General features: G+C 33.9%; 2 protein-coding genes across 3 annotated transcripts; one reads left to right on the top strand and one right to left on the bottom strand.

Moving 5' to 3' along the window:
• Positions 1-3689: 3689 nt before the first annotated feature.
• On the top strand, positions 3690-15665 carry LOC105324598 (TBC1 domain family member 13). Of its 2 annotated transcripts, none has more exons than XM_066076471.1 (15): positions 3690-3759; positions 3853-3926; positions 5063-5103; positions 6275-6336; positions 7787-7868; positions 9124-9206; positions 11901-12060; positions 12278-12409; positions 12880-12946; positions 13293-13394; positions 13820-13963; positions 14619-14700; positions 14912-14969; positions 15064-15150; positions 15406-15530. In XM_066076471.1, the coding sequence occupies exons 1-14, from the start codon at positions 3740-3742 to the stop codon at positions 15124-15126; spliced, it is 1170 nt and encodes a 389-aa protein (XP_065932543.1). In that variant the 5' UTR covers positions 3690-3739; the 3' UTR covers positions 15127-15150; positions 15406-15530. The 2 variants fall into 2 exon arrangements, with proteins under 2 accessions (XP_065932543.1, XP_019921188.3); XM_020065629.3 differs by having other exon boundaries at positions 3691-3759; positions 15064-15146; positions 15406-15665.
• On the bottom strand, positions 9392-10980 carry LOC109618269 (neuronal acetylcholine receptor subunit alpha-10). The gene has a single exon (XM_020065628.3). It carries the CDS (start codon positions 10951-10953, stop codon positions 9427-9429), a length of 1527 nt encoding a protein of 508 aa, XP_019921187.3. The 5' UTR covers positions 10954-10980; the 3' UTR covers positions 9392-9426.
• Positions 15666-15678: the final 13 nt, after the last annotated feature.

Genomic DNA, 15678 nt, shown 5'->3' with positions numbered 1-15678 from the left:
AATTTAGTCGATTTAAACAGTTTGAAACTTTCGGGATGATGTACAAAAATGCGATGTTGCTTTTTTCATTATTAGCGATCGGTCATTTGAAAAATTAAAGTACTCGAATGTACCAAGTGAAACCTACCAATTCTATTGGTAAAGCAGAAAGATTTTTCATTTTGCATTTGCATAATAAATTTATTAATTAGCAGAGAAGTAAAGATCAAAAACTCTAAAGACGCACCAATTTGGAATTCATTTGCACTGTTATGGCAACGAATCATCTTTTAAAAATCATAAAAAAAAATTATTTGCTACATCGATTAATTTTACAGCAGATTTCCATTTAAACTTGGACGTTTATGTAATTGGTAAGCATGTTTCTTTGCGACCACTCAAAATATTTGCTATTTATTATACTTTCATGTTAGATACTGAAATCTTATTGGTTTAGACGCAGTTGGTAATCCGTTCTATTACCCTCAGCGTTAGCAACACACTTGGCAACGGGTAACACAACGAATTGTTACATGCGCGTAAATTATGCGCGTACGGTTCGCCGTAGAATTCACTTCATTTCTGTATAAAAGCAGTAAAATGTTTCTTCAAAATTAAGACATTCAGTATAATAAAATAAATACTGCCTGTACATGTTTTGGAGGGTAACTGCATGTTGATATTGACACCCCTAGACAACCATTGTCAACCTCCGCTTCACATCGGTTGACAATGGTTGTCTCGGGGTGTCAATTTCAACAGTTGCCCTCTCAAACAGGCACTATTTATATAATATCACAAGCTAAGATGATGTACTAATTTATAATGGATAATAGACCGATGTAAATTGCAAGGTTGGTGCACTGTTAGTTGCTCAGCTCAAACCAAACTGTGTTGCTGCGCAAATCTATTGCAATATTGTTGATCTTATGTTATTTTTTTCTTTTCGTTTACGCGTTTGTTCTCAATACAAACAAAATATCTTTGCATTTAATATTATTTCTTGAGCGTTTATTTGAAAATATTCACAATTTGGGATTTCTACATGCATATAAGAGTTGAGGGACACAACAGCCTTGCCAATATAAAAAAAATTAAACGATCAGAAATTATTATTTAGGATTTTAATTCTATATACTTGTACATGTAGCAACGTTAAAATGAATGCGTTGTAAATTTGGTAAGATTATACTGAAATTGTAGAATTTCCAACGATTGATTTTACTCTCCGTGCAAGGGCACTATAGATTTGTGTACATCTTTTTTGAACTTGATTTTGACGTCGTTAGAACTACAAATTTAAACTGATCTATTTGCAGGAATAAAACCTCACGTTTCTTTAACGGTCACAGATCTACCCTTTTGATACTTTATTTTAGAGAAATGAGTTCATATGGGAAGATTGTTGTCACTTTTGATTAATTTGTGAATATCAAATTATCTCCACCGACTTAGCCTACCTAAAATTCGTTATTTAAAGCCCATGTATATATGTAACTGTTTTTACTGGGGTGATCATTCGAGGTTAATCGGGGTCAAATATACATGTACATGTAGATGACCATGCAAATTTCTTCTGATAAACACACATTGTATCTAGTGACGTCACCAAACATATGACCCGCCTTATAAGTACTGTTGAAAAATTATTCACAGTACAATTGTTACAATCCAACAAACTATTGAATGTTTTTTTCTCGAAGAAAATAGGAAGAACTTGTTGGATTTGAGATGCTAATATTTATAGTAATTTTTTTGAGAAAAGACAAACCTCATGACTTAAACTAATGCAAATTAGTAATCAAATTTAAGCTAACAACACATTTGGGAAAAAGAAAAAAAAACAACTGGATAAAAAAATATTTTTACAAATTCATCTTGTAATACCATACTGTATAAATACTTTTTTTTCAATGAAAAGGGTGTAGGCTTTAGGGTTACAAACAATTACATTGATTGCAGTATACTGTATCAATTGTATATATTTTTTTGATTCCATAAACTATCCTATAATTGTTATACGCATAAGGCATGTAAGTAAATAAAATAGAATGATACATATACATTAAGAAAATTGTATCATTCGATATTAGGTGAAGGTCAAATATAATTTTGAGGACGCTCAAAAGCAAGAAAATCCCCCCATAATCCTTTAAAACTGATAACATTGCGCCCGAGCGAACGACCCGACTCAACATTCTAACGTTACTGGACAGTGTTAATGCTAGTCTATGTATATAGGGTAAGATTTTGTGCGTGTTAAATTCATTGATAACATTGTTTATTATAAAATGAATTAGTTTTCGTGTTCGTGTTTCGGAATTTAGGTCTGTCCGCAAAAATCCCCTATTGATATATTAAACAGTACAGAGCTGTATAAACATTTAGTGCAAGCGTCGGGTTTAGATGATTAGATGTTGACACTTGTTCATATATAAACAGGTAAGATCTGCATGATCTCAATGCGAAAAAAACACCAAAAGACCAAAAAAAAAAAAAAAAAGTAAATAAAAATAATAATAATAAAAAATAATAAATAATAAAAATAAATAAATAGATTAATAAATAAGTTAATACCCTAACCATATGAATAAAAAAGAAAAAAAATTATGAGCCCCAACAAACCCCGCAAGAGGATAACAAAATATAAAACATAGCGGATGGGAGGTTGGATTAGGTTGGATTTGGGTATTAATGTTCTTGGAAGGCTAATTATGTAGTATACAATGTAGGTATATGTGCATGTAACAAAAGGGGTGAGGGGGGGGGGGGGCATGCAGTTCGCATATACACAGAATTTCCAAAAAAAAAAAAAGTTAAGAGAACTCTAAACTTTCTCTGAGGAAGTTTTGATATGTACTGAAAAAAGACACTGCTCCTCTCTGCAACCCACTCCTGTGATGTAGAAATTTCAAGTATTTAAACAGGGATTTTGTTTTTGTCAAATTTTATTGGTAAAGTCCCCATCCCCCCTCCCCACACACACACACTTTAAAAAATTAAACCCGATATTTGGGACGTGTCTGTCATTAAAAAAAGATTCTAATTGTGGAAATGTCTTAGAATGATTTTGCAGATATGTCCAGCAACGTATTTATTTATAGCAAATACGTGTATATTAATTATCAGAGACGGCTGGCGGCTAATTAAAAACAAACAAACTACAATATTTATGTATGTATACATGTTTATCCTAGTTAAAAGGGAGTATGGGGTACTGACTATTTCTTTTTGTAAACATGTTTATGCAATATTTTGCGAATATTTTCATATTTTTAATTTTTACAACTTTATTTTTATCATTGATTATCATATATAAATCAGATCTGCATTCGTATGTAGTTACAACAATAGTTTCTGATACTTTTATATAAAATTGAATTAAATATATCCCCACACGTAAGTGTGCCCAATAAGGAGAGAGAGAGAGAGAGAGAGAGAGAGAGAGAGAGAGAGAGAGAGAGAGAGAGAGAGAGAGAGAGAGAGAGAGCGAGCGAGCGAGCGAGAGAGAGAGAGAGAGAGAGAGTACTATACTATCTGGTACTATGTACTGTAACGTTAGGCTTGTTAAAATTGACTACATTAATCAGAAAAATAATAATAATTGAATTAATTTAAAAAGAAATAAACGATTTCAATAGCAAATATATAATCAATACATTTACAAGTACGGAATTTTAGGCTACAACTTCCGTGGCTATTTTAAGAAAAGCACGTGTTAGATAGCCTCTCTGCATCTGCGCAGTGATGATAAACAAACATGGCCGCCTACAAGGCCAGGTTTGTTGACATTTTTACGCCCCATTTTTATTTTATTAATTCGTGTTTTCTTGATTTTGTAATGCTAACTTACTTATTTATTCAATGTTTCAGATTAAAAGCTTTTGAAGATACGCTGAATAATGAAAGAATAGACCTAAAAACTTTGAGGAAGTTATGTTTCAACGGTAAGACGTGTCATGCATGGACTATTTTTTAATTGGTTTTAAATCTATTCAATACGTCGTTTAAAAATGTTGACAACAAATTTTACTTCGACAGAATATTTTCATGCATAATTAGTATAATTATGCGTCGTATGCTCTAACAATGGAACACGTTTCACAGTTTCTTGAGCATGAAACATCAACGTACATGTACACTGATCAATGCATGTAGAGGTCTTTTAAACTGTTAAATTCATGCAAACAAGATGTATCTTAGGCATAAAATGATCATTTAACATAGGAAGATAGCTGCATACATATATCACAAAGAAGAATACATGGATTTTAAAAAACTAAGCATGAAGACCAGATGAAATGATCTAAAGAATGGGTCAAGCCATGGACCTTTTCTTTGCATGGGCAAATACTTTCTCCTCTCTGTCCCCTATCATAGTGTAGATGAAGAATCTATAAGGAAAGGTTTTTAAATTATTATTGACATATAAAATTACAAACCATATTACTCCGTTAAAGATCGACCAATAAAGGACCAGGCCTGCGGGCCCTTTAAGATCAAGTTCCTGTGTTCAACTTAATAAGCCCAATGGATTCAAAGAAACTGGTTTCAACTGTTTTGAAATGAACCTATGGTGCCAATTAAAGCATAGTTTTGTTGACATCGCATGAACATCAGACAGTAACTATAGCTTTTGTTTATAAGGTTACATTTATTTGGTCAATGCAACCATAAGGACATTAGTATATGCATTGTACATCCCTGATATAACTGATAGTTGCAAAATAAATCGTTGAATACCAATTTTTGTGGATTTCGTTGTTAAGTTGATCCACGAAATTAAATGTTCATTGAAGTTCAATTTCAACTAACATTTTGTATGGATAGGATCATTGGCCATGAAATTACGTATCCTTGAAACTGTGGTTTTCCGAAAAATCCACGAAAATTGATACCCGTGAAAATTAATGAAACCACAGTGTAGAACAAATTATATAGTTCATTGAAATAGTTAAGTTCGCAGTTACTAAAAACTGAAATATATATAATGAAAGTGCATGTAACCTACCAATTTGATTTCAAGAGAACATTCAATCCATGCACATATCTAAAACTTTTACCTAATGGTTTTTTTTTCTAGGTTGTCCATTTGAACATGGATACAGATCTACATGTTGGAAAGTGAGTAAAATTATCAGCACTGTGCAAGCACATACCGTACAATTTATATTAATCACACCCTATGTTCTCATATTCACACAGTAACATTTTATAAAAATGCCATATGCACTACTCACAGGCCAGGGATGTTGTAACCATTGATATTCATATTCAACCCATCAACATGAACAAGAGGCACAATTTTCAGTATGATAAACCAGTAAAACCTTAAATGGGAAGTTTAGGCATTACTCTCCTATTCATTTAGTTACTGTATACTGTTGCTGAGTTTTGCAGTCATGCAGTCTGATTTTTGGAATTCAAGGTTAACTCCTCTCCATCATTTAACAATCATGTACGTACTAGCTACATGTAGTATATGTGCTGTATCAACTTACTCCAATGAGTCCCATGGAGGATGTAGGGCAGCTACAGTGGCTTTTCCTCTCCTTCTGTCTCTCTGTCTTTCACAACAGTTTAATTGTCTCTCAAGATTTTACCAATTTTCTTCAGGTTGAATATTAGTACTCTACGCCAGGTATTCTTTGGCCTTCCACGCTTTTGTTGTCTTTGTGGGTTCCACTCCAAGGCTTGCTTTGTGATGTTTGTGTTCTAGTAAATGCATTGTGATTATAGTCTGTCCCAAATTATTGCTTCCGTCAATTTTTGATGATTTTTAATAATAATACACATATCTGTGAAAGAAATACAACTGAAATTGATGAAAGGGAATATAACCAAGATATCTTCATTGAACAAGTATCCCTTTTCACTCATAAAATTTCACAGGAACGAAAACAATTTTCTTACGGAGATTTGTAATGGGAAATGTTTACATCTTTCCTCCATTCGGAATACACTCAGAATACATCGCGCAATTTTTTAACGTTATCATCCGGGCTTATTAATGGCTGATGCAATGCAAAATCTCCGTAGACTTTCAATTTTTGGTTGTGTACTGAAACCTGAAGCGGTAGAGGGGCGTTTCAAAACAGATTATCTTGACATTTTTCATATAAGTGGATTACCGTATTTTGAGCACAAAGGTATTTACTATTATTGAAATATTAAGCAAAAAGTGGTGGAAGCAAAAACTGTGGACAGAGTATAGACTAATATAAATATTTTGTTGAACACATCTTTGATTGTTTTTCTTTCAAAATAATTAAGTTATTCTATCTTATCTTTTCAGATTTTGTTGAACTACCTGCCATTAGATGTGTCACAATGGAAAGAAATTTTAGAAAAGCAAAGGTATTTACTTTAAAAAATAAAAAAAAAATGTCATGAAAAACAAATGCATGCATCTTACTCTTTTTTAGGTTATATATTTACAGCTTGTGCCAATTTTCTTCGTAATTTAGAATTTCAGCACTGGAATATAATGTAATTATTAATTCTTTCAATTTTGGGGATTTACTGTAAAAATGGTTATTCTCGCTGGTGGTTATAAGTACTGTTTTTTTCTCAGTAGCGTCAAACAATACACATGAGTATTAAATACGTGGATGCATGATTTACCACCCTAAAGTTTTGATAATTTTTACCATAGGTGTGTTTTTTGCAATGTTAAGGAGGCTGGGTGTCAAGAAATCTTAAACTTTAACATAATTTGTTTTTTTTTGCCATTAAATAACATATGAGTATAGAAACAATCCAAACACAGTGTATATTTGCTTTAAAATTTGATCATTTGCCTATATCTCTATACAGAGCTCTTTTTCTCAAGGAGATTAAAAAACTACTCTAAAAATGGCCACACCTATCAAGCACTCTATGCATATATATAGTGTAAATTTGTAAACCCCCCCCCCTCCTGCATTTTGTTTATATGTATATTTTTAATTGGTAACACGGCCATGGCATCTTTTTGTGACATATTGGATATGTTTGGAATGAAAGTGAATATATTCTAAAGGCCAGGTAGTTTATGAAGATTATAGTTATTTCTCTAGATCTATCTGCATCATGTGATAGAAAATAAGATAATGTTACCTAAATGCAGGCAGGTAGCATAATTGGGGTCAAGGGGGGTGGGGGCTGCCCCCCCTCCCCCAGGTTTTTTTTTTGGAAGAGACATTTTTTTTAAATTTATATATGAAATATTGAATTTATCATGGAATTTGCCCCCCCCCCCTTTTCTTAGACCATGTAATAAATGGAAGTGAAAATAATGCTACATGCCTGAAATGTTTTATAATTAATACTTTTCTTGTTCATTAATATGTTTAAAAAAATCCTTTTTTATGTACATGTTTACAACTGTTAGAGAATGAACCTATGTGAAGAATGACAACTCTTTACAATTAATTCTTTTTCTTTAAATGAATTTTGACCTCATCTTGGTAAATGGTAATTGCCAAAATGGAGTACATTTCTGTTACAGACAAATTATATCTAGAAAAATTATTATATATTTCTGAAAAAGCAAAATTTTATATCAATAAGCAATTGAACATAGAAGTATTTTTTGAATTGCAGATTTTTAATTTTTTTTAACTTGAAATATTCGCTTCAATGCATTAATTTTTAAAAGATCTGATATTCGATCAATTATCTGCTCTTTATCAGTACATGCATGTATATAGGTCATGCTGTTCAATAGATTATTGTAAAATTACATTCTTTTTTAGTCTTTACAATCATATGAGTGATCTTGTGATTTTTTTTTTCATTTGAGTAATTCTTATTTCATTTTCTGTAGGAATTTATACACCCACTTTGTACATGAGATGATCGTGGAGCCCGGGACGAAAGCTTCTGCTGGGTCTCAGGCAGACGATCACGTGAGTCATCTCCTCCATCAAAATACAATGTACTGAGGAATCGTATGATTTTATTTCAGGGGAAAGGGTCAGCAGAATAAATGTAATTTTTGGATCAAAGATCAATCACACCTGTATCAACAGATTTATCTGCTTAAAATAATGACTGCACACAGTGCATGTTTAATACACTAAAGTCTTACAACTTTCAGATTTTGAATTTAATTTTTTTCACATTTGATATGTGAAATATGTCCTCATGAACCTGCTAGGTCTGATCAAATTATCTAAATAAATCCCCATGTCAATACATGTATATAAAGAATTTCAAACAGTGCAGTATTCGGACATATAAGGAAGGTTAAATATGTTCTACATTTACTGTAATCTTCCTTGTAGGTGTAAAAGTAAAACAAGGAAGTGACGGTAATCATATATTAAATATATTACCTAAATTAAAGATTTATGTTATTTATTTTCAAAGTAAACACTTGGCTTATGATCGAGACTGGCAGTACTATGCTAGCTACTGAAATGTAGCAATATATACATTTTGTATTAATCAGATAATCTTAAAATTCATACATATACTGAAATGTAATGTGGTAACAGTAAATATACTTGTTGTAGATGAAGTCACTCTTATTAACTACATACTACCATTTTAAGATGGCCTTAAACGTTTATAGATAGAATTCTTAATAGTTTTCCATGAAAATTAACCAGTTGCAAGGAAGTTAATAAAGAAATGCATTGAGATTGTAAATCTTAGACAATAGCCAAGATCAAGCATTTTATGCCACTGTACAGTCAAACATGCTTATAGCGAACAAGCTCATTATAATGAATTGATGCTTACAGTGAAATGAGCATATTGTGAAGCTAACAGATAAAACAAATTAGGATTGTAATGACACAGAATCGTCTGTCCCTGGCACTTTGTCTTAAGTGTGTTTTACTGTCCTCATTTTTGAAATTCAATTGAGGTTGTAAAAAATATTGATTTTTCTACGCCATATTTTCGGGGTTGTTCAGATGTCAGCTACATGTAAGATTCACCTATTAATAGGAAATACATGACTAAATCATTAAACTGTTTATAATGCCATCCATGGCCCAAAATTCTTTGGGGAATTCAATTCCAGACAACAAATCGACACACATCATAAAGATGATGGAATTTCATCCTTATGAAATATTTATGATTTCGCACAGTATGCTTTGTTGTGACCGGGCAGTGTGATTATTGTGTTCTCTTTTTCTTTTCTTCATTCAGCCATTGAACCCCAACCCAGACAGCAACTGGGGGGCCTTCTTCAAAGACAATGACATGCTGCTACAGATTGATAAGGACTGTCGGTGAGTGGACCAAGGGTTATTAACTATTCATGGCTGTAACTACACCTATATTGAATCTTGACAAGCAAACTAAAAGTTCAAATTGATGCTTACAAATTGTTGATTTGATATATTTTGTAAATATGCCAGGTATTTTACAAATATAATATATATAAACATGTACAATATAGGACAGTACAAATATTGTATTAAAGTATTAAAGAGAGAGAGAGAGAGAGAGTCACGATTTTTTGCTGAACAAGAATATAAAAATAATTCCATTAGTAAGGTAGATCATGAAATAAAAAGTTAGAAACAGACGATCCACAACATGTGCTAAGTGCACCCATTCATGAATAACGGTTTCCAGATTATTTGGTGTTGCCCTCCGTTTGTCTTTAAGCACATTATCATCAGCAAAAACACTGGAGTAGGAATCCCTCTTTGGTAATTGTCCAGTGGCAATGGGATTGCTGTCACTGTTGTTCCTACTAGTCAGAGGAAGTGACGCATTACTGCCCTCCTCTGGTATGTCTTCATGCTTGATCTTCTGAGATTTGCGAGCGATGAACGAGTCTCTATTCCTCATGGCATCCTTCAGAAGCACACTGGACATTCGTCTTTCCTTGAGTTCACCGTACACGGCAGCAACGCTGATGTCTTTGGAGATGCACTCTTCATATCTGATGCAAAAGACATTGGACAGATGACGTAGAAAGATGGTTTGACAGATGTGCGGGACTTCCCTACCCGACTGTCTCAGGTAGTAGACGAAGAGAACGATTCCCGCCATGATGCAGGCCAAACATACCAGGAGCATGGAAGAGGTGAAGAAGTAAGCGATGACAGGGAACGTCTCGGAAGATGGAGGAAGCTGGTCCTGGATTAGTAGAAGGAACACTGAATTAGACAGCAGTACAGTGATCTGTAGCGAAATCTTCTCGCTGCAAGATGGCGGCAGGAAGAACCCGATGAAGGTCAGACTAGTAACCAGAATGCAGGGGAAGATAATGGTGATTATGTAAAACTTGGGTTCTCTTTGGATGGAGAGGTTGAAGGCTATTTCGGAGAAAGGGTACTGGCAGCAATTGTAGAAATGAACGATTTTCTCTGACGTCATAGAAATGAGATGCCACTCATTGTTCTTGATGTAGGTAGATACGTCTGCTGAGGAGGAAGATGCAAAGACTTCCAAGTGTTTACCCGAGTAGATCCAGGAACCGAAAGCCAGTTTACAGTTTTGCAGATCAAAAGGAAAGTACGTGACGTCAATGGCACAAGCTGTTGTAACAGTGGACGGGAAATTGTATTGCACTGTTCCGTCGGAGAAGATTGATGCCCTGTAGTCCTTCATCCCTGGCAAACTTCCGAACTCGCTGATCCCCTCATACAAAGTGATGTCTGGTGTCCAAATATTATGATACGGAACGTAAATTTGGTCCTGGTTATTGAAATCCGACGGGTTCCATACCAGCCTGCAGTCTGTCCAATTAAGACGGACCCAAAGTTTCAGCTTGAGGGTTTGAAACTTTTCCTGGACGTCTATCACCTCGCGTAAGGCCGCGCCAATTGTTATATTCATGGTGTCGTCGATCCCGCAGACCGGCAGGACATCAACACTGTAGCTCCCGTTAAACAGTTTGTCGTAGAGGTCTTTGGTTATGACGTAATGGTCCATGCCATGCACACACTTTGCATTTATAATGAGAAAAAGGAATGTATTGAACGTTAGTCTTACCGACCTTGGAGAAAAGCCTATGTGTATCATCTCTTCCGCTGGAAAAAGAATTGCATCCTCGCAAATTCGGAGTTGTGATTATTTCATGGGAGCGATCAATTATTAATGAGACATATAGAGAGATTGGTCCTGAATTAATCCATCATCGTTTAGATTGTATAGAGATATAAACATGATATCAAATATCCCTGCCTTAATTGGGTGAAAATGTAGTGAATTTGAATGCGTTTGGGATTATATAAATGATGTTAATACCTCAGGGATTATCTCATCCTCAATTTTGGTTAATTTTATGTAAACTGCGAAAGTTAATTCATTATATTTGATTTCCCAATTCCGCTTTATGGTATGATAATATTTAGATCACTGGGAACTAATTCTCTCATCACAAGTAATCACTTGTTAAAACCGCCATGTTAGGTCACATGGGATTAGCAAACGCCAACCTTTGGCTGCGTTGAAATCAATCAATCAGCTAGATTGGAATTTCAATTAAAAATAATACTTAGGTATGGACCGTAGATAAAACACATTTTTTGTTTTGATTTTCTCACCTTTTTAATTTAGTCTGATTTAGTCTTTTGTATTTTCAGTTTTCCTTTAATAATTATAATTCATGTGGTAAAATGTGTTTTTCTGAACGAGAGCATGCTACAGTGTACATGTAATCACTTGGTGTTTTGATAAATGTTGTTTGTTTTTTTGCTCAGAAATTTCTGAGAGAGAGAGAGAGAGAGAGAGAGAGAGAGAGAGAGAGAGAGAGAGAGAGAGAGAGAGAGAGAGAGTGAGTGGGGTGTACATCTTTTTTATTAATATAATTATCTTAATTATTTTGAATCGAAAAGGCATTTTTAATCAAGATTTTGTTTGCACTGAAGAAGTAAACGCAAATTTAACTAAATACACATCACTACCCCCTTCCCGCTCCTCTCCGGTAAATTTTCTCACAACTGACTTATTAAGTATCACCATTTCAGGCGACTGTGTCCAGACCTATTCTTCTTCCAGAAGGCCACGGAGTACCCGTGTAAGGAGATCATTCACGCCGACTCGCGGGTGGAGACCCTCAGGAAGAGGGTGGAGCACTGCGTCCTTCACTCAGAGACACTCAAGGTGGATAGGTTCGGCAAGTCCAATGTACGTATACAAACTGTCTGGGTACATGTATCATACTGGGGATACAGCTATATTTGTTAATTGAACACCATTTTTCAATTTGTAGTTTATGATGAAAGAGAGGATTTGCATTTTTTAATTTTGCATTTTTTTTGCGCCCCTATTTTGTTCGTATTTTTATGCATTTTTAACACTGTTCTAAGCATACAATTCTGGATCTCTGGTTTTTTTTAACCAGATGATAGCGTCCAGGAGGAAGACTAGTGAAGAGTACTCCTTGTTACCGGACGGTCAGGAGGCGCACTGGGAGGTAGTGGAGCGGATCCTGTTTATCTACGCCAAACTCAACCCAGGCCAGGGATACGTCCAGGTGAGTATCGAAAGGAATATTGTGTATGTCCATGTATGTATTAAAAGGAATATTGTGTATGTTCATGTATGTATTAAAAGAATATTGTGTACATCCAAATATGAAAATAAGAAGCTAGCTCCGCCCCATTTAAGTTTGCGTAAATAGAATGCAAATATTTCTGCAAAATTAGACTTCGAACAGAAATACATCAGCTCATATATATACACGAGGATAATTTAGTAGATCTATTACGCTAAAGAATGCACATGTCTTATATCTTATATTTAATCTAGACATTAGGTACATGCATTACATGTCCTAGAGCTTACAGTCTATAGCTCTTGATTATAACGCTCTCTCACGTATTCCGTACTCAAAAAATAAGCTTGTGTAGCGAAGACGAGATGCAAGCTGATTTAAGGAATAGCCTTACCACGTTCTTGTAATAAATGTGAACTCAAATCCCTTACATTTAATTTATTTTTTAGGGAATGAATGAAATATTAGGGCCTATTTATTATACTTTCGCATCCGATCCGAGAAACGAATGGAAAGGTGAGTAAACCGGCTAGGAACTTTTCATTATTTCATCTATTTGGTAACAATAATGAGTATATATTGGAAATAAATTGAAAATGAATATTCAATGTTATAATTTTAATTTTTGGAATCATTTAAAGGTTGTGACGATCAGAAATAAACTTTATTTGAAGATACTCAGTCTTCAGTTATTTATTAGTGATAATGAAGCCGGAATTCATAAACTTAAAAAATATATTCTTATGAAGTTTGAAGAAATGATTTACAAAGAAAAAAAACTAAAACATTTGGTTTCATGAACAACAAAATGGCACCAAAGATGAATTCTCTATGTTTTACACGGATTTTATTTTGATCACAGAGTTTGCTGAAGCGGATTCTTTTTTCTGCTTCACCAACTTAATGGCAGAAATACGAGACATTTTTATCAAGACGCTGGATCTTGACGCAGTGTGTGGTATAGGTGAGTGAAATGTTGGCATATTATACAACATATATATAGCTTTATGGACTGAATGATTATTTTACTGACTGAATGCGTAATAACAAATAAATGATTATAGAGATAGTTAAAGAACTGAATCATTGATAAGGAATAAGTAATTATTGAGATGATTGAGAACATACAATAGATGTACCTTCATTTAGTCTTACTTGATAACCAAAGAGAGTTATAGAAAATTGGTTATGCCACTTTTTGCCTCCCTTTTGGATATAAATATACCTCATTTGGAAAACGGTACCATCTTGTTTCGCCCACAATTTATTGAAAAAGGAGGGTGGGTGGGGAGAGATGCAGATTTAATATAGAACAGATGACATTTGGTAACGAATTGTCATGGTTTGAAAATCAGAACGGTATTGTAACAGTATACTGTCTTGTGCTAGGGAGTATGATGGCCAGCTTTACCTCTAAGCTGAAGGAGAAGGACGAGTTCCTGTACAACAGGATCAAAGAGCTGGACCTGAAGCCCCAGTACTATGCATTCCGATGGCTCACGCTGCTTCTGTCTCAGGAATTCCCTTTACCAGGTACTATATTGAAACCAAGTGCTTTATACATGTATATCGCGTATTCAGTGTCGTAAGGTTCAGCTTCCCTATTTCCAGTCATATAGATTTTTGCCTTTGTTATTTTCAATTAAATTGTTATTTCAACATTCATGCCTTATGTTGTATTTTGACAGAAATCCTTTTGTATAATTTCGGAACGTTTGAACAATAATTTCTTCCCGCGAACGTCATTATATAATATATAACCTAGATATTATCTCTTTTGTGGCGTGACACCGTAGCTTACTATTCTATCCAAAGAAAAAGAAGCATAGTGAGTGTTTACGTCAGTTAAGAATACAGTGACTTTTAGCGTTCGGTAATTTTGCATTGAGGCATGACAAAAATCTTGGCCATTATTTTTGGATCATGTACAATGTAAAATGTATATGTCAGGTGTTTTCAAAATTGGATCATGTCAAAACTCTGCGGCGTTGTTTTGCAGCAGTACATGAGTAAAGAAAATCCGTCATTTATAATGCGTCCCAATTTCCATTACGTATCCCTTATCACACCAAAATTATGCAAGCGCGCACATTTAGCGATTGACTATATGCCATATTCATTGAACCGCTAAAATTTGGCACTTACTGAAATTACTTGCTACATGTATATATTTGCCGTTTCGTTACAGATGTTTTGCGCATTTGGGATTCGTTGTTTGCAGACGATAAAAGATTTGATTTTCTGATATGTATATGCTGTGCCATGCTGATGTAAGTTAAATATTTTACTGAAATGGTTAATTTATAACATATAATTGTTTCATAAGTAGCAAATTCAGTTTATATTAACACGGAAAGATAGTTGTATAAATACAAGTAAATGTACTCTAAATGTGAAATAAAAACCAAAACTATTACATGTATATTTCAGTTGTGATATGTGTGTTAAGTAACGCATTGTTAATATCTTGATTTATTTCAGGATTCTCAGAGACGAAATTATTAGCGAAGATTTTCCGACTGTGATGAAGTTAGTGCAGGTAATGAAATTTTTTATCTAACATTAAAATTTGAATCCTTTAGATAATTTTCAGTTTTATATTCTATTTTACTTTGACACATTTATATCCTCAGAACTTCCAAACCTCCAAAGTAGACCTCCAGCGGGTTCTCTCCAAAGCGGTTGATATCAGATAGCATTCCCCCAACCTCCGAAAGTAGGTTCACAGATCAATAATGACAAGTCATTTTATACCAAAATTTTGTTCAAATCTTTTCATTCTCTTCATTTGCTATACATAATTTTGTAAATTATAACATTAAACAAATATCGTAATTTCAAAGTTCCTAATTTTAAATACATGTTTACAATAAGTAACGTTTTGATTTTTATTATTTATTTTCCTTATATTTTAGAAGAAAGATGATGTCTCATGGTAGTAGGCGGCTATATAATTTTTTTCTATATCTTTTCAGATTTTCATGTGCAATACAATCTCTTTGATATTTGGACTAAAGACTAAAATTGATACAAAACAAAGACATCAGGTGTATGTGTGTGTTTTGTCCTTGGGCTTTGGTTGTAACAATGTCACTGACTCTGTTAAAAATTGCCGTCTCTGAACAACACATCAATACGCTATAATTGTGTATTTTTGATACCTTTCAGATGGTGCCAGATTGTGTCTTTTATGATTTGTTGTTTATTAACAATAAACAAATATATATTTCTATAACCTTGTTTTTATT

The sequence above is a fragment of the Magallana gigas genome, chromosome 2 (assembly GCF_963853765.1).
Source record: "Magallana gigas chromosome 2, xbMagGiga1.1, whole genome shotgun sequence".
Classification (NCBI taxonomy): Eukaryota; Metazoa; Mollusca; class Bivalvia; order Ostreida; family Ostreidae; genus Magallana; species Magallana gigas.
The sequence above is the reverse complement of the archived record's forward strand: the minus strand, read 5'-3'. Positions and strand labels throughout refer to the sequence as shown.